This window comes from Leopardus geoffroyi, chromosome C2, assembly GCF_018350155.1.
Source record: "Leopardus geoffroyi isolate Oge1 chromosome C2, O.geoffroyi_Oge1_pat1.0, whole genome shotgun sequence".
Classification (NCBI taxonomy): Eukaryota; Metazoa; Chordata; class Mammalia; order Carnivora; family Felidae; genus Leopardus; species Leopardus geoffroyi.
Genome location: NC_059333.1, coordinates 65,482,950 through 65,510,262, shown reverse-complemented (window position 1 = coordinate 65,510,262; position 27,313 = coordinate 65,482,950). Strand labels below are relative to the sequence as shown.

General features: G+C 44.0%; 1 protein-coding gene across 1 annotated transcript in view; it reads right to left on the bottom strand.

Annotated features, from left to right (window-relative positions):
- The window catches only part of ARHGAP31 (Rho GTPase activating protein 31), a 117,258-nt gene extending 90,454 nt beyond the window's left edge, over positions 1-26,804 (bottom strand). The window contains exon 1 of the mRNA XM_045502132.1: positions 26,338-26,804. Within this exon, the coding sequence (XP_045358088.1) occupies positions 26,338-26,437 (100 nt within the window). The 5' untranslated portion in view covers positions 26,438-26,804. The remainder of the gene's footprint in view (positions 1-26,337) is intronic.
- Positions 26,805-27,313: the final 509 nt, after the last annotated feature.

Genomic DNA, 27,313 nt, shown 5'->3' with positions numbered 1-27,313 from the left:
ACTCTGATCTAAATGACCAATAATGAGGAGGAGTAAATTATTTATATGATAAAATACTACAAGGCCTTAAAACAATGCTAAATGTAGGGTTTGATAACTAGAATAAAGATTTAAGTTATAATGTTAAGTAAGAGCAAGATACATTGTATATATTATATGTATATAATATATAATATTTATATACACACAATGTAATCACAACCCTTATGGAAAGTATACATAGAAAAAAACCTGGAAATAAATTATACCTTTGTGTGGTAGAATTGACAACAAGCACCTGTTTATATGTTTTCCAATTTCTCTACAATGAGCATAAATATGTCTTATTAATTAAAATATTAAAATATTTATTTCAAAAACTTTGCATATCATACACACACACACACATATATGTATAAAATATGAAATCACTAATCCAGTCACTAGGCCTGGATGAAAGAAGATAAGGTGTACTTGAGTGGTTTTTCCATCAGTTTAAAGATTGTCCATAATTTATTTATTTATTTATTTTTTAATTTTTTTTTTTAACGTTTATTTATTTTTGAGACAGAGAGAGACAGAGCATGAACAGGGGAGGAGCAGAGAGAGAGGGAGACACAGAATCTGAAACAGGCTCCAGGATCTGAGCTGTCAGCACAGAGCCCGACGTGGGGCTCGAACTCACAGACCGTGAGATCATGACCTGAACCGAAGTCAGACGCTTAACCGACCAAACCACCCAGGCGCCCCAAGATTGTCCATAATTTAAAAGATATGTAGAGGGTTGCCTGGGTGGCTCAGTTGGTAAAGCCACCCACTCTTGATTTTGGCGCAGGTCATGGTCTCACGGTGGTGGGATTGAGCCCCTTGTTGGGCTCCCTGCCGGGCATGGAGCCTGCTTGGGATTCTCTCACAAGAAAAAAACCAACCAACAAACAAACAAACATATATAGAAGTCAAAGGGGATGGGGCAATTTTTATACATCCAAGACATTAACAAAAGGGGAGACCATGCCCTGTTGGGCCAAAGGAGGGTCAAATATCTGAGCTTTAGAATACATAAAAAGGAAATGGTGAGTTCCCAGCTGATTCCTGATTGGCAAGGACATGCTGATTCATGGGCAGAAGGGACCAAGTTGGAATTGAACTCTTAATGGCAAAGGAGAGAATACATTAATAAACATGATTACTTAGGAAAGGAGGTGAAGGAGTAAAAGGTAAGGTAATGACATCATGAAAAGTTTATTTTACAATTAATATATTGTAAATTCAGGACACTATTTTCTAATCATGAAGATTAGATATGCAAAATGGACTTAACATGTTCATGTTTGGCCCAAGATTGTTGATACTGGTATAGTATTTTGTATCTCAACCCAAGCAGATGATAATAGGTTCATTTGGGGGTAGAAAATGCCTAAGAATAAAATAACCCCCTATTTGTGGCCCATAACTTTTCTATAAGGAGGGAAGGGGAGAAAATCAAGACAATTGTATGTCTACTATGTGTTCCTGGAGATCCTTCTGTAGCAGCAAGAAAATATGTGCTAATTGATAAAAGCAGGTTTCCTTGGTTTGACAACTGTCCAATCCTGTGTAAGGACCTGGTAGAATGAAGAATATAGCAGTATCCTATAGATACTAATCTATAGTAATCTAATAATAGATGTGGTATGAAAATAACAGATGGAACATAAACTATGTTAAGAACCTATGTTATGGTAGGAGGCAAAAGTCTTGTTCTGGGATTGAAATCTAGGATTTTCTGGGTGGTGGACGTGAAAATTAACAAAGCATATACAAAAATCTCTCTTTCTGGGCTTAATGATGTCTCGGGTATTTCCAATTCCCCTTCCTTGGTTCTTCCCTGACAAGGGGGATACCTGGCTGATATCACCTCTGTTGCTGATCTCACTTTTTCTCCCCCATCTATTGAAAGCTGTGCACCCTATACTGGGAATGAGGTGTGAGGGACTATTCGGTTGAGGGCCTTGTAGATTCACTTCCTTTCCTTAACAACACCCTAGTCTCCCCAACACCATCACCCTCTAGTCTTCCCAACTTCATCACTCTGTTTTCCAATCACTGAAATACATTAGAGGGGGGCAGGAGGAACCACTCGTGCTTCTCTTAAGACTTTTAAAATTAAGGGCTATGGGGCACCTTGGTGACTCAGTTGATTGACTCTTGATTTCGGCTTAGGTCATGATTCCAGGGTCATGGGATGGAGCCCCTGTTGGGCTTTGCGCTGAGTGTGGAGTCTTTCTGAGAATCTCTTTCTTCCTCTCTCTGCCCCTCCCCGACTCATGCACACATGCTCTCTCTCAAATACAAATTTAATTAAATGAAAGGCTCCTAGAGCCAGGAGACAGGATGTTTCAGCACCAGAACAATGTTAGGATTTCTACAAACACTTGTTGGTTAAATGAAGAAATAAAGAGCACAATGTTTTGGTTGGATGTTAACTTTGTGTTAGTGCCTAGATGGAAGGTGGGAACCCATCTTGCTTGATATCCTGCAACTCATGGAATGCAGTGAAATGTTATCTTCTTAAAATGCCTTATGCTACAATATGAAGTGAATTCTTAATGCCTTGCATCAAAATCAAAGAATGTGGCAGAGAAATCGTGTTACTTAAAAATTATAATAGAGAAACAGAAACCATTTTGATTTACTTTGACCAAAACACTGAATATAAGCATTTCTATGACACTTAGGTCAGAAAATATAAGAACTTTCTGACTCTACCCTTAAAACACACACACACACACACACACACACACACACACACACACACACAAAACACAACAACAAACCCACATAACCCTCTAGAGACTGTTTCATAAAAATATGTGATGAAATCCAGAAGGTGCTTTTATCTCATAACACCCATACCAGAAGATTAATCTCTGTGGTCAGTGTCTTGTTCTGGTTGTGGATACGTTTGAGCCCAGCTTTGGAATCTTCTCCAGTGAGAACATCTGTTCCACAGTTGTTAATGTTTGTTTGGTATTGCCCAAAAGAAGACAGCAGAAGAGAAGAATTTTTAACAATGAGTCCCAAGATAGACTAGATCAGCAGCATTGCTTATTTTGAAACGGCTTTTTTTTTTCCCCCAGTAATGTGACCTGTATGTAAAAAAAAAAAAAAAAAAGAGGGGGTAGGTCACTGGACCAAGAGATGGATGTCCATCCAATATTGGAATGTAGTTTAGCTTGTTTTCACCACTTCTCAAATTTTCGTCCCAGAAAGATTTGTTCATTGAATTATTGCTACATTCCACACTAAGCTTAGTTTTTGAATTTTTGGATAGAATTTTGAGTGTTTAACTGAAAATAACCATAAGTGACAGACTAATTCTACAGTTTCTACAGTATTCAATTAGGAGTATGCAAGAATAAAAAAAAAAAATCTCGTTGTCTTAGGAAGTCTAAGTAAAACATGTAAATAATCTATATCATTTGGAAATGTACTACCTTAGCCAAGAACTACCTTAACTTAGTTCTTGAGTTCTGTGAAACCCAATTAAATTAGCTGATCATTAAGTAAAATATCTTTTCATTTTTCTAAATAATGTGAGGTTCAAGCATATTTCCTGCAAGAAAAATCAAGCAGGCCTTCATTTGCAGAGTGGAAACATTACATTTAAGGCAAAATTCAAATTATTAGATGACATTTTTTAAAAAATTAGACTGTTACTTCTCTGTCATTAGTACTATCTTTAAAATATTCTTTTTTAAGAGTAATTATTTGAGACTTCCAATGGATATCATTTATAAAGATTCTGAGTTTTACCCAGTAAAAAACTATTGAGACCTAGCATTTGAAAACTTTGTAGAAACAGCTGGGTTTAGTTTCAGAGCTCCAAAATTAAATTGAGAGAGGGAAAGATCCTAATCCCTCAAACCATCTGTTCAAAGAACAGTAAAAAAAAAAAAAAGAAAAGAAAAAAATGACAGTCTTCAGCTGAGGGAACAACAATGACCTCTTAACTGAAATCTGAAAGTTCCTTTCCTATTCACTATTTCAGCTGATCCTCACCACATTCTTGTGAGGACTATAAGGTAAATATTTTTTATCCTCTTATTATAGCTAAGGAAATGGAGCCTCCTTATTCCGCATCACACAAAACAACATTAGCAAAGGCTATTCTTGCACCTTGGTTGGCCGCTTCAAAAATTCTAAAGCTACTTTTCCGTACCACCTTCTAATTCCATTCTTCCTTTGTGTCCCCTTTCCTTTCCTTCCTTTTTCCCTCTCTTTTCTTTTGTCTTCCCCTTCCTCCCACATTAATAGAGATGCCTCTATAGTGCCAGAAATTATTCTACGTTGCTAATGTCCACAAAAGAAACTATGTCCACAATGGCAAGACACCTAAGAATCATTCATAGAAATCTAGAGAAGAGCCGCTTCTCTCTGCCTTATTTCTATACTGTTTCCATTGAAAATGGAAACTTCTCTATCCTATAAAACATAAAACAGCACACTACATATGGGTGCTGACCACTTTTTTCCAAAGAACTAGATTTGAATGGGTGTTCTATAGGCCCTTTGTGAAACCAAGTCAAGCCAAACAAAATACACATGACACCTGGACTGTCCAGAGGAAAGATTCCAGGGCAAACCTAAGGGCAACAGATCTCAGAAAGGAGGCATTAGTGAGGTCAGGAGGGGGCACAAGAGATAAATGATTGGCTGGGTGGTTGACCCTCAGACAAAAAAAAAAAAGTTTCGACTTGCAGATTTAAGGAGCAGTGATTTTCAAACTTTTTTTTTTAAGTATGAACTGTTTTGTTCAGATAAATTTTACCCCAAAGCATAAAAGAAGTAGAACTGAAGAAAGCAAGAGTGCTCTGCTTAAGCAGGGTAGGGGACCCCAGCGTCCTCACTTCAGGCCTTGGAGTGGTCCCTCGTATGGGAAAAGAATAGCACAAATTTAGGTTTATTTGTACTTAAATATCTTTCTAAATAAGTAAGCTAGCCCAATTTCTTAGGATTCAAGTATGGGTTCCCAAACAACTATTTCAGCAAAAGCCCCTAACTCAAGCCCACTCCAACCCCGGGGGTTTCAGAGAAAAGAGGCAGCTGGTCAGGTTGCCTCTCTTCAACCTGATTCCTTATCTTCAAAGCCGAGATTCTACCTGAAGCAGGGTAGGAGGCATGAGAATAGATGGTTTGGGTTCCCAGAGGACTCCTTGGGGGTTGTTGGATTTGGGGGGAGCTGTATTAATTTTATCCAGTTCTAAAATAATAGTTTCATTTAGAGAAAGTTCTCTTGAAAACATATCCCTTAGTCCCGCACTGGAAAGTTATACTTTTTTATTCCTTTAGCAATTCACTATGTTCAAAGCACACTATTTTTGTGTCCATTATCTTGTCAGATTCCCACCCCACAAAGTAAGCTAGACAGGTATTATTATCCCCATTCTATAGATGAGGAAGCTAAGGTTCAGAAAGATGAAGGGACTCCCATAAGGTCATATGACAAATGCATAGGTCTTCTGATTCCTAATCTAGAGCTTTAAACATACAGGTTATATACACAAATCTTGCATCCTAGTGAGTAGCAAGTAAAGACTACAGATTTGGGGTTATCAGTTCTGTGTCCTTGGGGACCATCTATGTAATAATTACTTGTTTCATCTCACACACAGGATTACTCAGGACAAATGAGAGGATTTGGTAACAGCACTTTGTAAGGCGCCACCTAAGGGTTAGTTACTTCTCCCCCACCCCCTCCCCACCCCCCGCACCCCTGATCTTAACAGGTCCTCTGTCCTTCCATTAACTTGGACTTCACTTTTACAGACCAAAAGATACTTGGCTCACACTGTCTGTTGATATTGTGCAAGTCTCCTGTGAAATTCAGCAGGTAGCCAGAGCAGCCAGCTGCCATACTTTTGCACAACCTCAAACTGAAGTTCTTTCTCCCTTTGTTGGAGATTCAAGGATGTGCTGCGAAAGGCTTCCAAGAGTACTTTACTCTGAACCCCAAGCAGTGGCCATAAGGACTGTGAGTCCAGCTGATGTGTTAAGGAGGACCTCAAGGGATGCAGGCATGGGGGAAGCTGGGCCTCTCTGGAGTCATCACAGGCCAGGGTCTTTGTCTTCTCCTTGGCAGAATCAGAACCTGAATTTGGCAAGTTCACCTGAGAGTGATCCATTCTCTGCAATCAAGTTCAGTGGGGATAACTTTATGACATCTAATGGCAATTTCATCTTATTTATTTATTTATTATTTATTTATTTATTTATACAGTGAGCTTGGGAGGGGCAGAGAGAGGGAGAGAGAGAGAAGCGCAAGCAGGCTCCGCACTGCCAGCACAGAGCCCAATGCGGAGCTCGAACCCAGGAACCGTGAGATCATAAGCTGAGCCGAAATCAAGAGTCAGATGCTTAACCAACTGAGGCCACCCAGGTGCCCCAATTTCATCTTTTTAAAATAGGAATTCACAGTTGGGTGTAGCCTCTGTATAGATGGAGGCTTCCCTCAGGAGGGCAAGACGCAGATGATAAAAGTTGTTGATAAAAACAAAATAAGAGTAAAGAAAGTTGGGATAATTTAGGGAATATGTACGCTTTTACAAAATGAACATATCTTATTGTTTTCTCAGAGTATAAACATTATACATTATTCATCATTAAAAAAAAAAAAAACCAAATCACTCAAAAAACACAGCAACACAGTGAAGTATGCAGAAGAAAGAGAAAAGCATCCATCCAGAAAAAAGCTATTGTTAATGTTTATATATATATATATATATATATATATATATATATATATATATATAAAACATTATATATATATATATATATAAAACATTATATATATATATATCATTATATATAATGTTAATATATATAGTTACCAAAATAGAATTAATTATACTGTATATCTGTTTTGTAAGCTTTTTCACTTAGATGTTGGACATCTTTCTATGCCAGTAAATATATGTCATCTTTTTAACCAGCTGTATAATAAAGGATATTTTTCTCAAGTTTTGAGGTAGTCTTACGAATCCTCCTTCTCTCCTACAGGCAGCATTATCTGAGCCCCTTCTCCTCTTTCGGGGGTTCCTGATGCTGGGCGCTTCTGAGGAACGCACTGACCTGTTATTTCTGGCTAACACACCCTGGCAGCCAGCAAACTCCAGCGGCCAGCTGTATCTTCTCAGGCAAATGACTGTATTCTCCAGAGCTTCAGGTTTCTCTGTATAGTAAATGAGAAGTTTGGATAACAATTTTCTAAGATTCTCTCAGCTCTGAAATGACACAGTAGCTTCTAGTTCATTTATCTCTGTGTTTGCCTTGGCCCGGGGTGATGCTGGCACTGAATGGCGGGGAGGCCCCAGCGCTGCACCCGCATGATGTTCTTAACCGCCCGGCCTGAAGAAGAAGCCCTGCTGGTAGCCGATGGTTGAGGCCGGCAGGAAACGGGTGGGTGGGAGGGCTGTGTTAGGGAAACAGCTCTCCTAGTTTCCTTCCAAGATGGCAGTGGGTGATGTCTACTAGGAGGATTCACATTCACAGCACATCAGGAAACAGGGCGTTTGGGGCCATTCAGTCCCCTGAGCACAACTGTCTCAACAGCAGGATAACTATGGTATCCAGTATTCATAAATACTGGAATTCCTCTCCTGTTTTAAAAGCTCTTTGGCCTAACTTTTCTCATCTAAGTCTCATTCCTGTCTTTCAGATGAGAAAACTGAGATTCAAAAAGTGTGATGATTTGCCTAAGACCAGTGGGCAATTATTTGCAGAATGAAGATTCCACCCCACACTCCACCAGTGGGTTCCTCCTCCACCCCCACAGTCTTCACACTGGATGCACAGTCACATGACAGATGCACACATATGTGCAAAATATTCACACAGACACACGCCTCAATCCCCACCCACCACTGCAAGGACCCAAGAGAGCAAGCACTGCCCTTCCCTGGCTCCCTCGACCCATTTAACACATATTGATGAGCATTATGGTAGGCACCAGTGGTTAAAGTGATGAATCAGGAGACATGGCTCCTGATCTCACAGAGTTGACCCAGGGTCATCCAGAATGAGGCAGGGACAGGGTGGATGTGAGGATGGCCCATTCAGTGTGACAAGAGCAGCACTGGGGCAGTATGGGGTAGAATGGGAGCACATAGGAGAGACACCTGACCTTTCCTCAGAAGGATCAGGGAAGGCATCTTGGAGGATGAGACATCCACGTTGAGACCCAAATGGTGGGTTGGAGTTGGCAAGAGCCCTGGTAGAGCTAAAAAGGGAGATAGGGTGAGTATTCTACACAGACAGAGGAACATGTACAAATCCTTGAGGGCAGGAGGAACACGTACTTTTGAGGAACTATGAAAACTACAGTGTGGCCGAGGGTCATGCTCAGACGGGGCGGTGGTATCCATGGAAGCTACAGAGAAGGCAGTTCTCTGAGAATGACGGCTGGTAAACCAATAAACACCATCTTAGTGTTTATGGAGCAGATGTTTGTCTTGAGGGCATTGGGAAGCCATTCAAGGGTGTAGGGAGTGATATCAGTGACAGGCTCTTATCAGACATTCTCTTTTCCAATTCTGCTATAAGATACACTCTGGCTATAGTTTCCGCAAAAATATGGATGTTCAACTTCAGGACACATTTCCTGTTTAAGCTGCCACCCGTTTCACTGTTGTTGCCGCTTCCTAGGTCTCTACGGCCTGTGCCAGGACGGCTCAGAGGACCAGAGCACTGTGATCTAGATGCCATGGGTATGCCAGCATGCAGGCCAAATAGCTTCTAACTTCTACCCCCGGCCTCAGCTTTAACCCAGGGCCCGGACTCCAGCGGACGGAACATGGATTGGCCAGACGACATCCCTAAGGAATATTGGAACACAAGTTTGAAGTATAACTAGAAGTATGTGGACTAGCCAATTCTACCCTCATTATAAACAAAGGGAAGCAGTATGAATATTTAATAAGTTATAGATAATAACAATTATCAATGAAAATGATGCATGGCTCATACAACATATTCAATAAATACTAAGTCAATTAATCAGCATTTAATGTTTATTTTTGAGGGGCACCTGGGTGACTCAGTCGGTTAAGCATCCGACTTCGGCTCAGGTCATGATCTTGCGGTCCGTGAGTTTGAGCCCCGTGTCGGGCTCTGTGCAGACAGCTCAGAGCCTGGAGCCTGTTTCAGATTCTGTGTCTCCCTCTCTCTCTGCCCCTCCCCTGCTCATGCTCTGTCTCTCTCTCTGTCTCAGAAATGAATAAACGTTAAAAAAAATTTAAAAAAATGTTTATTTTTGAGAGAGAGAGAGAGCGAGCGTGAGCGGGGGAGGGGCAGACAGAGAGGGAAACACAGAATCCGAAGTAGGTTCCAGGCTCTGAGCTGTCAGCCCAGAGCCTGACATGGGGCTCAAACCCACAGACTGGGAGATCATGACCTGGGCAGAGGTCAGATGCTTAACCGACTAAGCCACCCAGGTGTCCCCAATTAATCAGTATTTAGACAAGAAGAGAAGCCTTATAGGAACTTGTAAAAAGGGAAAGAAATGGTTAAATTAATTATGATATTTTATTAAAAGCATATATATTTGCTTGTGTATGCACAGAATTTCTACAGAAAGATTTCCAAGAAAATTAACACTAGTTACTTCCGGGGTGAGGAACAGGGAAGCTGAGGGCAGGGATAGGGGGGACAGTTTTTACTATGCCCTTTAGAGTCTTTTAGATTTGGAAACACAAGAATGTGATACCTGACTTAAAAAAATAAAATTAAAATTAAAAACCCACCCATTAAGCAGGATCCCATGTGGTGATGAAAAAGAGTGAGATTGAGCTATACTTACAAAAATGGATAGTTCTCCAAAACCTGCTGTTATTTAAAACAGCATGTTTCAGAACATATTTATGTTGTAACTTTATCTTTGTGGGGAAAAAACAAACTCACTCGATGTGTATATTTTTTAGCATATTCACAGAGAAAGGTCTCTGTGCCGTCCAATAGAATAGCCATTGGTCACATAAGGCTATGTAAATTTTTGGGTTTTTTTTTGTTTTTTTTTTAGTTTGTATTTATTTATTTTGAGAGAGAGACAGAGAGAGAAAGAGTGGGAGGGCCAGAAAGGGAGAGAGACAGAATCCCACACAGTTTCCCCACTATCAGCTCAGAGCCTGATGTGGGGCTTGAACTCACAAACCATCAGATCATGACCTGAGCAGAAACCAAGAGTTGGCTGCTTAACCAACTGAGCCACCCACGTACCCCTATGTAAATTTAAATTAACTAAAATGTACAGTTCAGTTCCTCAGTGGCACTAGCCACATTCAAGTGCTAACAGCCTATATGTGGTTAGTGGTTGCCAAACTGGACAGTGCAGAGAGAACACATGTCCCTCAGAAAGTTCCGCTGGACAGAACTAGTCTGGTTGAATCCAGCCCAGACTGACACAAGGGATTACAAGGATGTAGGAAGGGACTTTGTACTGTATAAGTCTCCATGTTGTTTGAATTTTTTTTTTTTTACAATTACTTCGAAAATTTTACAAAAGAAGGGGACCTATGGCACCTCCGGCAGGTGTTTATTCCTCATTAAACCACATCCTGTATTTTTTCACGATTCCTGCCAATTCTAGTCAGGAGTCAAGTGCTGGCAGAGTTGCCAGAGGAACTATTCTGGTGAGGGAGTGATGGAGACGACCACTGTCCAGAGTCAGAGCGCATACACCTCTGGGAGGAGCCCCTCAGAAAGCAGCTGACCATCCAGCTAGTCTCGTTTCCTTCTGGTCCCCAGTGCTTTTCAGTCACAAGGGACAAAATCAGTTTGAGCTCCTGCCAGAGGGAAAAGCAGAGGCTGAAGTATTTTTAGTCCTTGGAGTTGTGGAATCTGGCAGAGGCGAGGTGGACACTGGACAGGGAGGCCTACATCCAAAGGACCCCGAGGTCTCCTCAGAGATGGGGACATAGCGGGGTGGGAGGATACTGCTCTGAGGTGGGGACGGCCATCCCACAGTGGAGGAGGAGCATACTGGGCCAGGCTCAAAATGGCACCTGGGAGTAAAACTGACAAGAACAATGGATCTGATAGCTGCTCCATGGTTTGTTTCTTTCTTTCTTTCTTTCTTTCTTTCTTTCTTTCTTTCTTTCAAGTTTATTTATTTTGAGTGAGAGAGAGAGAGAGAGCACTTGAGCAGGGGAGGGACAGAGAGAGGGGGGGAGAGAGAGAGAATCCCATGCAGGCTCCATGCTGTCAACACAAAGCCTGACTCGGGGCTCAATCCCGTGAACTGTCAGATCAGGGCCTGAGACAAAATCAGGAGTCAGACACTCAACGGACTGAGCCACCAAGGTGCCCCTGCTCCACGGTTTCTAATACTGGAGGAATGACAAAGATGAAGAGAAACTTGGAAGAAAAAGAGATGGGATGGAGTCAAAGTATAGCCAGGAGGTAAGTGGGAAGGAACATTACAATATTTTTCAACTCAAATAAAACTTGGACTTGAAATATTAAACATCGCTCTGGTTATCATCCACAAGACAGAGAGAAGTGAAATTTCCAAAGGTTATAAATAGATGGAATAAACTGAAACTCTGGGTTATAACTGCTTGGGGCACTTCATTTTTCCCCCACCTGGAGGAAGTTTATTCTAGACTGGGGTCCAAGTTTTTTCTTACCAGCAACAACAGAAATAGCAAAAAGGATACAGAAGCTTGACATGTGGCTCAAGATTCTTTATCGAACTGGAATTTAAAGTGGCCCATTTGTGCTCATTGTTCTTTCTTTCTTTGGCAGATTTATAATGGTCATTTAATAAGCCATTTGTCCCTATAAACCTAGTCCAGGCAGGTAGGTGGCTCATGCTTCACCCTTGTTCTCTTTGTTCTTCTTTTGAGAATGTTGATCCTGCCATATTGTTTTACACCCAATGCCTTTGCTTAGATTCTTCCCTCTGTCTGGAATATCTTCCCTTCAGGCAGAGAGACCTCTCAAATTCCACTCATTTTAGAAGACTCAGCTCCTCTGAGTCAGACTTAATGTCATCCACCTCCCATTGTGGTTTGGTAAGAATCCGTTGAGGATGTGCCCATCTCCTGCATGAGGCTGTGAGCTCCCACAAGGACAGACAATGAATGTTCATCCTTGTGTCCCCCCTAACCCAGAGCCTGGTTCATGATGAGTGCTTAGTAAATGCTGATTTTCATCTCTTCCTCCCCTCGCATAATCACCACTCTATTCCTTTCATTCACATTATTAGTATCTTTTGAGCCAACGTGCTGTGGGGAAAACAGATTGTGGTAGGCTGAGTAATGGCACCCCAAAGTAGTCCATGTCCTTATTCCTGCTGCCTCATATATCTAGAAGGATTTTTGCAGATGTGATCAAGCTAAGCATCTTGAGATGAGATTATCTAATTATCTGATGTCATCACAAGGTCTTTGTAAGAAAAAGGCAGGAAATCAAAGAGATGTGATGAGGGGCCATGAACCAAGGAATGAGGACAGCCTCTAGAAACTGGAAAAGGCAAGAAAACGGATTCTCTCTGAGAGCCTCCAGAAAGGAACCAGTCCTGCAGACATCTAACACACCGATAAACAGAAAACGGTCCCAGTCTCCAAGGAGAAAATTTTCTTTCTACTCAGGGGAGGAGACAATTTAGGAAACTATGATGGGTGGAAGTTGGAGGTGAGGAGTAATAAAGTTCTACACTTCACCATCTTGATCATCTTCCTAAATATACTTCTGTGTACAAGCTTCTATCTTCAAATAAGCCACTGAGAAATGAACACAGAGTCAACCCACAAAGAGCGCCGTGTGGATCCATATGCTCTGCAGCCTAAGATTCTGTTCATACATCCTAAGATTGAGTCAGATCAGTCAACTGTCAAAATGACGTTGTGGAGCAAAGAAATAGACAGATATATCATATGGGCCAACTAGAATCCAGGCCTTACATTGTTCCCTCAGTGATGAAAATGGGCTCATTTTCCAGATTTATAGCCCTCCTGAAATACAAATGGAAACCAGAAGATTGGATGGCTGTCACTATGGCCTTTTACCGTAACCCTCATTTTCTTTTTCTTTTTCATTTCGTTTTTAGATTATTTTTTCTGATTACTAAAGACATGTAAAATTTAGAAAGTTTGCCACAGTCCCACCCCAGAAATATTTATCAACAAATAAAGGTCTTAAAACCAGCATCTTTATGCCACCAACCAAAGAAAATAAATAATTGGGTGCACATGAAATAATTTTTTTTTTTTTAAAGAGGAAGACCCTAGGGGCGCCTGGGTGGCGCAGTCGGTTGGACGTCCGACTTCAGCCAGGTCACGATCTCGCGGTCCGTGGGTTCGAGCCCCGTGTCGGGCTCTGGGCTGATGGCTCAGAGCCTGGAGCCTGTTTCCGATTCTGTGTCTCCCTCTCTCCTGCCCCTCCCCCGTTCATGCTCTGTCTCTCTCTGTCCCAAAAATAAATAAACGTTGAAAAAAAAAAATTTAAAGAGGAAGACCCTAGGGATATATGGGAGCCTTGGAACAGTGTTTGTTCTCAGCTCTCTCAACTTCCACATCTGTAGCATTACTCAGGAACCACACTCTGAGTAATGCTGAAACAGGGTAAGATTTCCAATCACCAAGGAAGTAATAACCAGAGTCAACACTTACAGAAGATTTACAAAAATTCCAGGCAGTGCACGAGTTCATTTAATCCTCATAATAACCCTGCACAATGGGTACTATTACTATCATAATCCCCACTTTACAGATGAGGATACTGAAGAACAGAGAGATTTCTTAGCTGGTCCAGGGTCACAAAGCCAGCATGTGAGAGAGCTGGCATTTGAACCAAGGCAGACTATCAGCAAAAAAGCCACATGCTAACCACCTGGCTACACTGCTTCTCAGAGGAGAAGTTAATTGATATCACTAAACTGTACCTATCAAGGCAGGAAAGGGAACGAACAGACTTTATGAAGATTTTTTTATAAGGATTAAAACGAAAAGGCTTTATGAAAAATTGAATGAGTCAAGACATCCCATCCCCATAATAATTTTAAAAGATTATTTTCCCAACTTAAATCGTAAACATACATGTCCACTATTGAAAAACTGGGCAATATATAAAATATAACGAAGAAAATAAAAGTCATGTGGTTTTACTTAGCTGCTTCTTTCTGTGGGCTAAGTCCATGTTTCTGAAAGTGAGATCAGTAGACCAAAGATACCAGAATCACCTGGAGCTCGTCTTTAAAAATGGGGATTCAGACCCCATCTCAGGCCTAAAAAAGCAGAATCTCTGAGGCCTGACCTCAGGATATTACTATGCAGCAGCTCTCTACCGCTTGGAGCCCTGTCAACCATAGCACTCATTCTGTGAAACCTCTTGCCGTCCACAGACCCAGATACTATAGGACCTAGGCAGATGCCTAGAGGAAACTTTTACTAGATGTCCATTTTGTTTCAAGGAGACTGAAATGAAATTTAAGGAGCATTTCTAATGCTCCTTATAGTGTACTAATAGTGTACTAAATTTAACCGATATTTCTTTTTAATTTTGAAGTTCGATTTTAAATTAAATTTTAAAAGTAAAAACTGCATTTTTTGGGGCGCCTGGGTGGCGCAGTCGGTTAAGCGTCCGACTTCAGCCAGGTCACGATCTCGCGGTCCGTGAGTTCGAGCCCCGCGTCAGGCTCTGGGCTGATGGCTCAGAGCCTGGAGCCTGTTTCTGATTCTGTGTCTCCCTCTCTCTCTGCCCCTCCCCCGTTCATGCTCTGTCTCTCTCTGTCCCAAAAATAAATAAACGTTGAAAAAAAAAATTAAAAAAAAAAAAATTAAAAAAAAAAAAAAAAAAAACTGCATTTTTTGTCATTCTTATGCCCAGTAAAGTTTTGAGTATCACTGCCCGAGGCTTAAAAAGAGAGGTCCAGAATTTTTAGATCCAGAATTCAAAGCTCGTACTCCCCACCCCCTATCCCCAAGGCCTACCCACTCCCCTTTCCTTTCTGAAACCAAATTGTCATTAGGGGCAGTAAAGAAAGGGGAACTGAGGAAACCATGTCCCATTTGAAAGTCAGGCTTGGGGTGAGAAAACACAGATTACTCCATGAGTAGATTTCCTTGACCTTCACCTATAGGCTTTGTACCCAGGGTCCAAACAGCTTTAATGCAGCCCCTAAGGGCCCCCAAGCAGGGTTTGTGTCCTCAATTTTGAGCTGATTCAGAGCCCTGCATCTAGCTTTGCTTTCCCATAAAGCAAAATGGCTCCTCTCCATTAACATCAGGCCCATGTTCTAGCTATTAGCCAAACAAAAGATTTTCCAAATATGGACCCAAAAAAAGCATGTGCACTTTGAAGGCCACAAAAAGCTTAAATAGCTAAAACATATTAAAAAAGAAAGCCAACAATTGACGCCAAAAGCGTGAGTCCTTAAGGAACAGAACAGCAAGACAAAAGCCAGAAAGAGGAACAAAAATATGCATTGTAGGGGAGGGGCAAGCAGGGAGGTGTAGATTTATATGGAAGAGCTGACATCATTGTTTCCCAATAATACTCTGCATGCAGGAAACAGATGGGAAAGAAGTGGTGGAAGGGACTACTTATGGTAACAGGGCACGCTCTCTGTGTAGAAGCCTGCCATTTGGAACCTAAATGTTTTACTTTGAAAAACTGGGCATGAGAACTCCATTGCCAGAAGTTTTATTAAAGTCTAGCTAAATCCTGCTGAACTTATCACCTTGGCAATGCATGGTAAAATGGAGCTTTGCATATCAGATTTACTGCCAGCTGACCTGTCTGTGGCTAAGAGGACACAAAGCTGTGGAATGGGAATTTAATGCCTTCAGTTCCCCTACTTCGTGGCTGGGTGATGTTTAGGCAAGTTACTTAACCTCTCTGAGTTGGTCTTCGTATAAAAAATAGGGGACAGGGGCGTCTGGGTGGTTCGGTTGGTTGGGCGTCCGACTTCAGCTCAGATCATGATCTCACAGTTCATGGGTTCAAGTCCTGCGTCGGGCTCTGTGCTGACAGCTCAGAGCCTGAAGCCTGCTTCGGACTCTGTGTCTCTCTCTCGCTCTGCCCCTCCCCTGCTCATCGTGTCTCTGTCTCTCTTCAAAAATAAATAAACATTAAAAAAAACATTTTTCTTTTAATGGGGGACAAAACAGAATTTCCACACAACAGGGACAGGTCAAGGTTGCACATTGATGCCATAATGCTAGATTTAATTGACCCATAATTAGGATGGTCAGTTAACATTACAAAAAGCTTTCTCTTTGGGGGTACCTGAGTGGCTCAGTTGGTTAAGCTTCCGACTTCGGCTGAGGTCATGATTTCATGGTTTCCGGGTTCAAGCCCTGTGTCAGGCTCTGTGCTGACAGCTCAGAGCCTGGAGCCTGCTCTGGATTCTGTGTCTCCCTCTCTCTGTCCCTCCCCTGTTTGTGCTCTGTCTCTCTCTCTCAAAAATAAATAAACATTAAAAAAATTTTTCCAAAAAAAGTTTTCTCTTTTAACAGACTCCCTCTTTTAACAGACTACAGCTAACCCAATGGCTACTCTTGTTATGATCAGCTACTCTGCCTCCTCTAGCTTGACTCTTCTGCCACTGAAGACAGTTTCTGTCACCCCAACAGGGCCCCTCACCCCCAAGCCTGGCCACTCAACTACCTTTCCCAGAATAAAGTATCTTCCCTTTCAGGGTGCAAGAAGGCGTGACCAATTACAAGTATCAGGCAAAAACATGTGGTTTCCTGTCTGTAGACACCAAGCATCCCATCTCCCCCCATCCCTGTCGTTCCTCATGGTCAGATGATGTCTATCATTTTATTGAATTTCCCCCTTACAAGAGATCCACTCTGTCGGATGGCTCTCTCACTCAGCTGCCTTACATGTGGGCATCCCCTGCTTGCACATCAGCAGGAGCCCTCATTTCATTTTTCTGTGTACTTCTTTTAGCTGTCTTCCCCTCTCACGTCCCCACTAGGCTGAGAACTTGAGAGCATCTTCGTAAATCCAAGAGTGTCTTGCACATTAGAGTCCCGTTAAATACTTGTTGCGTTGAATTGAAAACCCCACGCAAGATGGTTTCTGAATAAAAACGTGAACAAAGCCAGGGAGAGAAATATGCATAATTGCACAAATTAGCTCAGTTGCCTGTCACGAAAGCTATAGATTTATTTATAGTTTGCCAGAATCCTACTTTATATGTCAAACTGTTTTCTGGTGTCTGTCACAGTAAGAGCTGGTATATGTTGCTTTGGATGGGGGGTGACATTCATCCCTGTCTCTGGGGGGGAGGGGATGGAGGGGGTCCCAAAGGCATTCTGGGGCAGCATCAGGCCATGGGCGTGGTACCAGGGCCTGGTATGCATCAGCCAAGCTTGAACTAGAACAAAGAGTGCCTGAGACTCCATCCCAGAAACTCAGTTGGTTCTGGGGCCCCGCCAAGAATGTGGTTCATACCAAGGAGTGACTGGTGAGGCACTAGGAAAAGGCAGTGTTTCTGGGGCGTCCTGTGCAAAGTCTGGGTCAGTTTCTATCTTAGAGTAGCTGTAAGTCCCTATGGGGAAGCTTCAATTATCTTGGATTCCTGATATTTCAGCACATTAGCAGTGTCTCTGGTCCTGAGCTTCCTAGAAGGGCTCTAACACTGGCTTCCTGAGGAGGAAATAGGGTCAATCAATCAAGTGCTGTGTGCTGGCCATAGGACTCACCCTGAGAGGCACCGTGTGCTACTAAATCTGTGTGAGCTGCTGAATGCCACCTGCCTTCAGCAGAGCTCATCACTGGCTTATCAGTTAGAAAATAGAGTAATAAGGAGAATGAAGATCATATTGCGTGTCTCTGACTCTAAGGCAAAGGGTGTTCCAAAAGGGAAGGAGGATTGGGGCTGCAGCCGGCAGGAACGGGCCAGGAGGAAAAGGTGGGGTCTGGTTGGTCTTGAAAGCTAGTAGGTTTAGAATAGATGTGTGTGTAAAGCGCCTTGCACAGGGTAAAGTGCCATGCAAATGTCCACTGTCATCATCATCATCATCATCATCATTATTATTATTATTATTAATGATCTAGGCTAGGGCAAAAACAGAGAAAAAGCTACTTTTTACAGATTTTTTCTTGTTTTTTTGGTTTTTTTTTACAAAATTGTAGTGTAAATGCCAAATTACAAAATATGCTAGTCTGAGAAATTGTGTTTGTGCTTAGGATTCTGGCCTTGGGAGTCAGGCAGATCTGGATTTAAATCCTCCCTTTTCTATCTTCATAATTTTGGCAAGATCTTTAACCTCTTTCATCTAGTTTTCTCCTCTATAAAAAGGGGATAAAAATGCCCCATTCTTACAGATGTCAAAAATATTACTTGCTAGGTATAAAGTGACTGGCACACAGTAAGCAATAAATGCAGACAGTAACTCTACTAATAAAAATAACAAGCAGGTCTGATGTGGGACTCAGCCTTCATTTCTGCGTCCCTTCTCTCTTTCCAAGAGACCTCCTTTTCCTCCTCCTTCCTTTAGCCATCCAGCAGCTTAATGATATATCTCCTCTTCCTCCATTAAAAGTTGCTCTTAGAAAAAAGTCCAGTACCAGTATCTATTCTCCTCTGAATTGTAGTCAGCATATTTCTTCTGGGTGCTCTTATTTTAAGCTGTACCTAAAACTGCATGCTGGGGACAGGGTTAGAGGGACAGGGTGACTATCTAGACTCCTGAAGCTTTATGAGGCTATGGCCCCACCTCAATAAAGCCTCGAGGCCTGCCCTTTGAGGGAGGAGCACCAAGACCAATTAAACTCAAGCATGGCATTTGTACTGGGGCATAGAAATAGCTCAGACAATTGAATGGGACATGCATCCATATGCAAAAAGAAAAGTAACTTGAAGGGTGGGATAAGTGGGGAAAAAGCTACTTCAAGGCTTAAATTCAAGGCAAGTGGGGAGTGAGAAACAAAACAAAACAATAAAAAAGCAAGTAGCTCCAGGCACGAGGGTGGCTCAGTCGGTTGAGCATCTGACTCTTGACTTTGGCTTAGGTCATGATCTCAGTTTGTGGGTTCGAGCCCCGCATTGGGCTTGAAAAGCAAGTAGCTCCATGTTCCTGGGCCTCAAGACTGGCATGAAGGAACCACGGAAAGGACACCTGAGTTCTGAAACCCAGAGGCCAGTGGTGGCGGGGGGGGGGGGGGGGGGGGGGGGGGGGGGGGGGGGGCAGGCAGTTCAGCTCACTCCGTCTGTTCTGAAGGCAACGAGCATCAGCTCACTCCGTCTGTTCTGGAGGGAACAAGCATCAGGTCGCCCCAATTAAAAGGGTCTGTCACTACTTTGTCTCAAAAATATTTAGCTACAGGGGCGCCTGGGTGGCGCAGTCGGTTAAGCGTCCGACTTCAGCCAGGTCATGATCTCGCGGTCCGTGAGTTCGAGCCCCGCGTCAGGCTCTGGGCTGATGGCTCGGAGCCTGGAGCCTGTTTCTGATTCTGTGTCTCCCTCTCTCTCTGCCCCTCCCCCGTTCATGCTCTGTCTCTCTCTGTCCCAAAAATAAATAAATGTTGAAAAAAAAATTTTTTTAAAAATAAAAAAAAAATTAAAAAAAAAAATAAAAAAAAATATTTAGCTACAATATCTAATGGAAAAAGGCGGGGGGGGGGCACTTCTTATTCTCAGACTTAAGTCCTGGATCTTTCAGCCCACCTGCTTCTCCACCCTCTGTTGCACAGCCACACACGCAGCCACAAAATCCCAGGAAACTTTCTCCAGGGAGGTGATTCCCAGGAACAAACAGTCCCCAGCAAGCGTCTCAGAACTGCCTAAGTCAGTCAGCTTCTGGAATTCAGAATGCGTTCTCCCCTCCTCCCACTCCCACAGAAAAGGTTTCCAGCTAGCCTACAGATGCCTAATATATTAGGCGGGGGAACAGTGCAACAAAAACTGCAGCTGTACTGGTATTGAGGGGCTTATCCTCCACTTACAGCATGGTCTACAGGAAAACGTGTTCCCGCTTTCAACATGTTTCCCTCTGCCCCAGCATAAGGCCCAGCCTCCAGCTCCCTCTACCCTAGCAGATGGTTCACTTGGCTTCAGGGAATGTCTGGGATGACAAGAGAGTAGGCTTCCTTAGCGGTCCCAATGCCTGAGCCTCCTGAGCTTGGAAGGCATTTGAGGGGCCGCCTGTGGGGGAGTGTGGGGAGAGGGAGAGGGAGAGGCTGTGCCTGTGGTCAAGGGGCTGTCGGTATAGGTCTGGAGAGTGGCAGGAGGGAGGGGTGTGGGTAGATGGAGGTGGCTGTTTCTATTCTCTGTGTGGGTTGTTTGTCATATCCAGACCCTACAGAGTAAGTTACAGTCAGGCTTTGTGTTATCAGTCAGTTCGCTCCAGGTTTAAAGCATTTTTTCTCCTCTTTTGGTTTTGCCTATTTAACTCTGGGACCCAGATATGGGGATGCCCCTCTAAACGCAACCTTATGAAGTTGTTGTTCCGTCTGCACAAACTCTGCCTCCAAGACCTGACTTCTCTTTCGGTTCCCTTTGGTTTTAGGAGTGGCTGGGTATCTTTCTCAAATCTTTCTGAGGGCCCTTTCCATTCAGATGGACATTCTGGTCTTCCACCATTATACACGGCAGTCCATCCACTCTGCGGTAGCTCTGGGAAACCCCTGCATTAAATGGCCTCTTCATTCACTGGGGCAACCAATCTGCTTCCCATTCCTCTTCATGACTGATGAAACCATCTGACCATATCATTTACCCATTTCATTGGAGCCCTCACTCATTCAGTCATGGGTGTAATGTAGTTATACCAGGGCAAGTCCAGGGTGTTATGATAATAACAGCCACACTTTTATAACTTTCCATATACACATGCCCTCTGCCAAGTGCTTTGCCTATATGAATTCATTTATCTTCACATCAGTCCTCTTAGCCCCATTTCACAAATGAGGAAACTGAGGCCTAGCGGGGGTAAGTAATTTACTCCAGGGTTGGGAACAGGCAAAGTTGAGATTTGGGGATTCTATGCTGGACAGGAAGCCTCCAGAACTCCTAATGGGAATACCCAGCAGGGGCACCTAACTTGGGAGGTCAGAGAAGGTTTCCAGAAGCAGCGGAGACCTAAAGAATGAAGACTCAGGGGGCACCTGGGTGACTCAGTCCGTTAAGCGTCAACTCTTGGTTTTGGCTCAGCTCATAATCTCATGGTTTGGTTCGTGGGATCAAGCACCATGTCGGCTTGGGATTCTCTCTCTCCCTCTTTCTCTGCCCCTCCCCTGCTCTCACTGTCTTTCTCAAAATAAATAAATAAACTTAAAAAAAAAAAAAAAGAGTGAAGAGTTAGGTAGGGAGGGTGTGATAAGGATGTGTGAGGTAAGATGCTGGGGAGGAAAAGACTAAGCCAAAGAGAGTACCAGCCCTGGTTCTCCAATCAGTGTTAAATCCTGTCTTGAACAAAAAAATATTACCTACCTTCCTTGCTAAGACTTTGTTCCTGTTTATGTTTGGGTATCTTATCTATTTACTTGTAGATAGTAGCTTTTACGGGTTCTCCTTCAGTTATGACAGCTATTTTCAAAGCTTCATTGATCCACTGGCTTCTCTCTTTTTTTTTTTTTTTTTTAAGTTTATCTATTTTGAGAGAGACAGAGACAGAGAAAGCATGAGTGGAGGAGGGCAGAGAGAGAGAAAGGGAGAGAATCCCAAGCTCAACCAACTGAGTCGCCCAGGTACCCTGAGCCATTGGTTTCTGAAAGTCTGTTCACATCCCTTCAACTGTAAATTTCTCAAGTCTTGAGGGCTTGTTTCTTTCTCTCCCACTGTGCCTCCACAGTGCCTCAGTACCTATTTGTGAAATAAATGAATAAACAAACTGAGAGAATGATTTAGCCTCAGAAATATATATAAAGGGGCACCTGGGTAGCTCAGTCAGTTAAGCACCCGACTCTGGCTCAGGTCATGATCTCACGGTTTGTGAGATTGAGCCCCGCATTGGGCTCCACGCTGACATCTCAGATCCTGCCTGGGATTCTCTCTCTCCCCCCCCTTTCTGCCCATCCCCTGAGCACATGTGTGCTCTCTTTCTCTGTCAAAATAAACGTTAAAAAAAAAGAAATTATATATATATATATATATATATATATATATATATATATGTATATACACATTTTTCTCCCTTTTCAATCTGATAAGAACTAGAAAAAAAAACTTTAGTAATAAAAAGGCTCACAGTTCTTACCAAACATTCAGAGGAGACATTCTGAATAGTCAAGGCTGCTTATCCAAGGGGAAAATAAATGGTCTGTAAATGCCTAAATTGCAAGCAGTGGTTCTCAACTCTGCCTGCATATCAGAAACAGCTAGGAAGCTTTAAAAAAAATTTTTTTTAATGTTTATTTATTTCTGAGAGACAGAGAGACAGATTGAGAGAGGGGAGAGGGGCAGAGAGAAGGAGACACAGAATCTGAAGCAGGCATTGTCAGCATGGAGCCCAATGGAGGCTCCATGGAGCCACCCAGGTGCCCCTTTAGTAAGCTTTTAAAACATACCTATGCCTGCACAACAAGAAATTCTGACTTAATTGTTCTGAGAGGGGACCAGGGCTTCACCTTTTTTTTTTTTTAAAAGCTCCTCAGGGGATTCTAATATGCTGCCATCATGGCAAACCACTGGGTGACACAATATCACCTTTTCCCAGGAATCGAATAAAATGACATAGATTGTTCAGAAGGGTGAGAAAGTCCTTAGCCCTCAGAGTGGAGACAGAAGGCACAAATGGAAGCAGAAGACAGCTTTTCCAATAACCTTCTCTTTCTGGTCCCTTGACTGCTGGCCCCAGCATTTCCAAGTCCTGTGGGAAGACCAGGGGCACTTGGCTCACAATGAAATAAGAAATGCTCAGGGTGCCTGGGTGGCTCAGTTGGTTGAGCGGCCGGCTTCAGCTCAGGTCATGATCTCACGGTCCATGAGTTCGAGCCCTGTGTCAGGCTCTGTGCTGACAGCTTAGAGCCTGGAGCCTGTTTCAGATTCTGTGTCTCCCTCTCTCTGACCCTCCCCCGTTCATGCTCTGTCTCTCTCTGTCTCAAAAATAAATAAACGTTAAAAAAAAATTTAAAAAAAATGCTCTTGGATGCACTCTGGCCTCACACGGCTTCACCCACAGCCTCCCAACCACAGGTGACAATATGATGTGGTTTTCATTGGGATTCTTTCAATTCAGTTGTCAAAAAGAAGACAAAGAAAACTACTACTATCAGCATACCAGTGAAGAAGAGATGCTCTTCTCCCTCTATACCAGATGGGAAGATAAAGTTATCTGGTTCCTAAGGAAGAGCTGAGGGTTGGGGTGGTGGTCACTATTCCGGCCACATTGGTCAGGAGCAACTTTGTGCTGTTCTTGAGTATTCTTACCAGACTGGAGAAAAGTCCTCAAAGAAGTGAAAGGGGGGAAAACGGCCCTTCACATCAGGCCTGTGTGCCTCTGGGGATGATCAACAGCAGGGTCTGAACTGTGGAAACTACACACACACACACACACACACACACACACACACACACACACATACACATTTCTATAAGAAAGGGTTTCTGGTTTTCATCAGCTTCCTAAAGATTAAGCATGACACTTGGCCCTGGGCAGCTTCTGCTCTGAGCTGAACACCTATTTGTCACCCACACATCCTGCCCTGGCAGATTTGCCCAGCTGAAGGTAGCAGGGCTAGGCCATGGCAAATCACTGAAGTAGATGACATTCATGATCTGTGTTCAGCCTCAGGGTTGTAGCTTCCCCACATTCGGATGGCCTGAGCACAGCTTATTATCACCAGCTCTGTCCACCATCCCAGCTTAGGGCTTTCCCTCCCTGTCCAAGCACAAGGGCTCTCTTGGCTTCCCTACATCTCGGTCCTTCTCTTCTGCTCCTGTGCTCCCAGACCTGAAAGCATTTCTCTTTATCTCTACACAGGACCATCACCTTACCCTTGACTCCGAAGCTCAGTAATCATGATGTCAGTCTTGTGAGGCCCTCCCTAGCCTTCTGGTTTCTAGTTACCATGCTGACTTGTCACCTGGATTCGGGGGTTGAACTTCCAAGGTGGTGGGCAAAGGGGCAGTGCCCAGGTCAGCTTTCCTCCCTGGGAGCAGAGTCCAGGCCTTGTCTATTAACTAGTACATGTTTCAGAAAGTCCATGAGGAAAACACATTGTTTTAGGAAAAAAAAAAACATTAGCACTGTGCTTACTGATACTACACTATAGTCAAATTAAAAGAGGACTACATAACTAGTTTTTACATGTAGCAAAAAGGAAATCCTAATTACTCTCATTTATATAAGCTGTTTATGATGCACGCCTAATCCTCATGTGGCACAAGAATGGTGTCTGGATCATTAAGTGGGTCAGTCTCCTTTTGTTTTAAAGCTAAACTCTATTCAGGTATGTCAGACTTGAAAGTTGCTGATCCTGTGACAGGATCTTGCCTGTGCAGTCTTTCAATCTGGGAAACAAAATCATTAGAGGAGAATGTTGGCCTGGATAAGGAAGCTAGGGAGGGAAGAGGAGCCTGGTAGGCCAAGCCTCTCTGCATCCTTCATGACTTATACTGTATGACCTTATGCAGGTCAATTTACCTGTCTGGGCTTCCTTGCCTCCTCCCCAAGGCTGGGATTATTAGGCACTGGTTTTCATTTTTTTTCCCTCTGAGCAGTAGCTCCCTTCCTTCTTTTCCAAATGCAACCTATATAGAAGCCCAAAATACAAAGCAGGTGAAAGAAGAGCTGCCAAAGGCAGCCTTTGAGGTGTCTTCACAGAATGCTGACATTCCTGGCTCATCCTACAATCTATGACATCATAAGAATGGGGCAGGAATGGCAAGCACCCCCATGCTTGGAGGGGGTCCCAGAAAAACACCCACAGGGTGGAAGGGGGCATCCCGAACATTTGTAGTGAACCTCAAGTTCCTCACAAAAACAGGGGGAGGGAAATATTTCCTTCTGAACTTTCGAGGGTAGTGGTTAAGATGCACATGTGGAGTTCTTTCGCATTCAAAATAATTCAGTCCAAGCAATTTTATATCAAATCGCCCTCTCCCCGATTATTGGAGAGGATTAAATGAGGTGACTGTTATGCCTTGATTTCAAAAGAGGCAGTTTTGAAACCTGTGGTACCCCAAGCTCTATGATACTAAGCCATTTGTCCTAATGACACAGCAGACTCTGAACTCCAGAATACCACAGGAATATCACACCACTGCAAATTACTAGGTGGTGCTGAGTCTCAAAAAAACGTAATTGAAACAAAATCCTTGCACTGTTTTTGAGATGCACATTTGATATGAGCGAATCAAATCATTTTTGAGATTATTTTCCTGGAGGCAGAATTATTCTGCACAGTTAAACAGCCCTCCAGTCTCCTCCTTTGTTATAGCTAGCTGTGTGTAAATACGAGGCCTATATAGTGGTCTAATTTCTTTCCGCACTTAACTTTCTAAAGACAAGGCCTTTTTGTCATGGGTATGCACGGGGTCAGTCAACCTTACAAAAGGAGTCATTTACTGCTCAATTTCCCCAGCCTTCCTATGATTAAAAACTTCTAACTTCAAATGCTATTATTGTATTCTAAATTGTTTTCTTTCCCTCTCCCCCAACAAATGTTTAAACTGTCTCTACTCTGCAGGATTCCCTTTTTTACCCAATGTGGCCTTGAAAACAGAGACGCTCTCCTTTTCTTTTACATACCCTACAGTATTTTAAGATCCAGGCCTTCTGACCTTTTTACAGCACTCTTCTTGTCTGACACACCAAATGCTAATCTGAAAGCCAAGAGGAGGTAAAGGGTCTGGGGGGTTGGGAAGGGGAGGGAGGGAGGTACTATATATTTGGCATCCGTTCAGAAATTCAGAAAATGTTTGTGCAACCACTCCCCAGCCAGGATCCACCGCACCCCCTGCCTTCCAGCACATTAATAAAAAAAGATGTGAGCGGATGAAATTGGAGAGCCCGGGAGGGACACCCAAGGCGGTCGTAATTATGTACCCGGAGAAGCCCACTGATCATCATCATCCCACAGGTCCTGCCCGAATCCCTCGCCTCCGACATCCAAAATCCTCGATCAGGATCTCTGGAGCTCCCACCCCCAGCCCGCAGAGGTAGCCGGTTAAACTTGCAGCAGCACCGCCCAATAACGGCTTGTGTGCGACAAACGGAAAGACCCACACAGCCTCTGCACGTCGAGGTGGCAGCGCTGTGCACCTTAGGAATCATATCTGTTCTTTAAAAAGAAAAAAAGTACATTGAGCCCACAGGCCTGGGATACATTAACTTGCGAACGGAATCTAACACGCTCCAGAAAAGTCCATCTCACTCTCAAACAAAAAGAAAAGGAGGTGTGGGGGGAAAGGCAAAGGCACTTTACCATCCTGTCCTGAGCTTTCCAGATACTCGGTCAGGTCACAGCCAAAGGCACTGGCGGCTCCCTTTCGTTTCAGCTTCTGCTTGGCACCCTTGTTCTTCATGAGTTAGTCCCAAAGAGGTTGCCCCTCCGTCTCTCCCTCCCCTGTGCTTGGCACCGCGCCTAGGATGGTCTCCGGGGTCAGATCACTGGCTGCGGCGCGGCTCCGGGGGCCCGCATGGGCGCGCGGAGGAAGTGCGGCCCGGGGCAGCGCGCATGGACCCCGCGGGGCGCTGAGACCGGCGCGGCCGCGGAGCCTGCAGTCCACGGCGCGCTCCTCCAGGGCCGCGGTGCCGGAGGCCGGGCGGAGCTGGCGGCCGCGGGCCGGCTGGCGGGAGTGTCACTTCCTCACTTGGAGTCCCAGGGACTTTTCACCGGCTCCTGCGGGATCTCCGAGCGTCTTCCCCCGCTCCGGAGGGAGGGCTAGCTCTCTCCTTTTGGCTTTTGCAGAGACGCCCCGGAGAGGACGAGAGCGCGGGAAGCGGGCAGCAGCCAGGGGCGAGGAGACAGCCCCGGGGCTGCGTGGCTCCTCTGCCCAGCGCCCGCTGTCTTGCCTTCAGACGGCGTTGGGAACGCGAAAAACAAGCATCCTGTCTCTCTCGCCCGCCCTCACGCCTTCCTTTTTTTCCTGTCTTACAAATCCTAGGATCATCCAGCTCAGGAAATGCTGGAAGGAAGTTAGCTAGGGAGGGGGGCGGAGGGTGGAAATTTTTGGCAGCTCAGTGCTGCGTGTGTATGGGGCCGGAGGAAGTAGGTGGGTGGGTTGAGGAGTACGGGGCGGGGGGGTAGGACGCGCTCTTGGGAGAGCCGGTCTGCGGCTCTGGAGATAACTCGGCAGCTCGGGAGGAAACCGCCGCGCTCCCAGGAGGACCCGCAGCCCCAGCCGCCCGCTTCCTGCCCCACCGCGGCCCTTGGAGGAGGGTAGGAGGAGGCGCGCTAG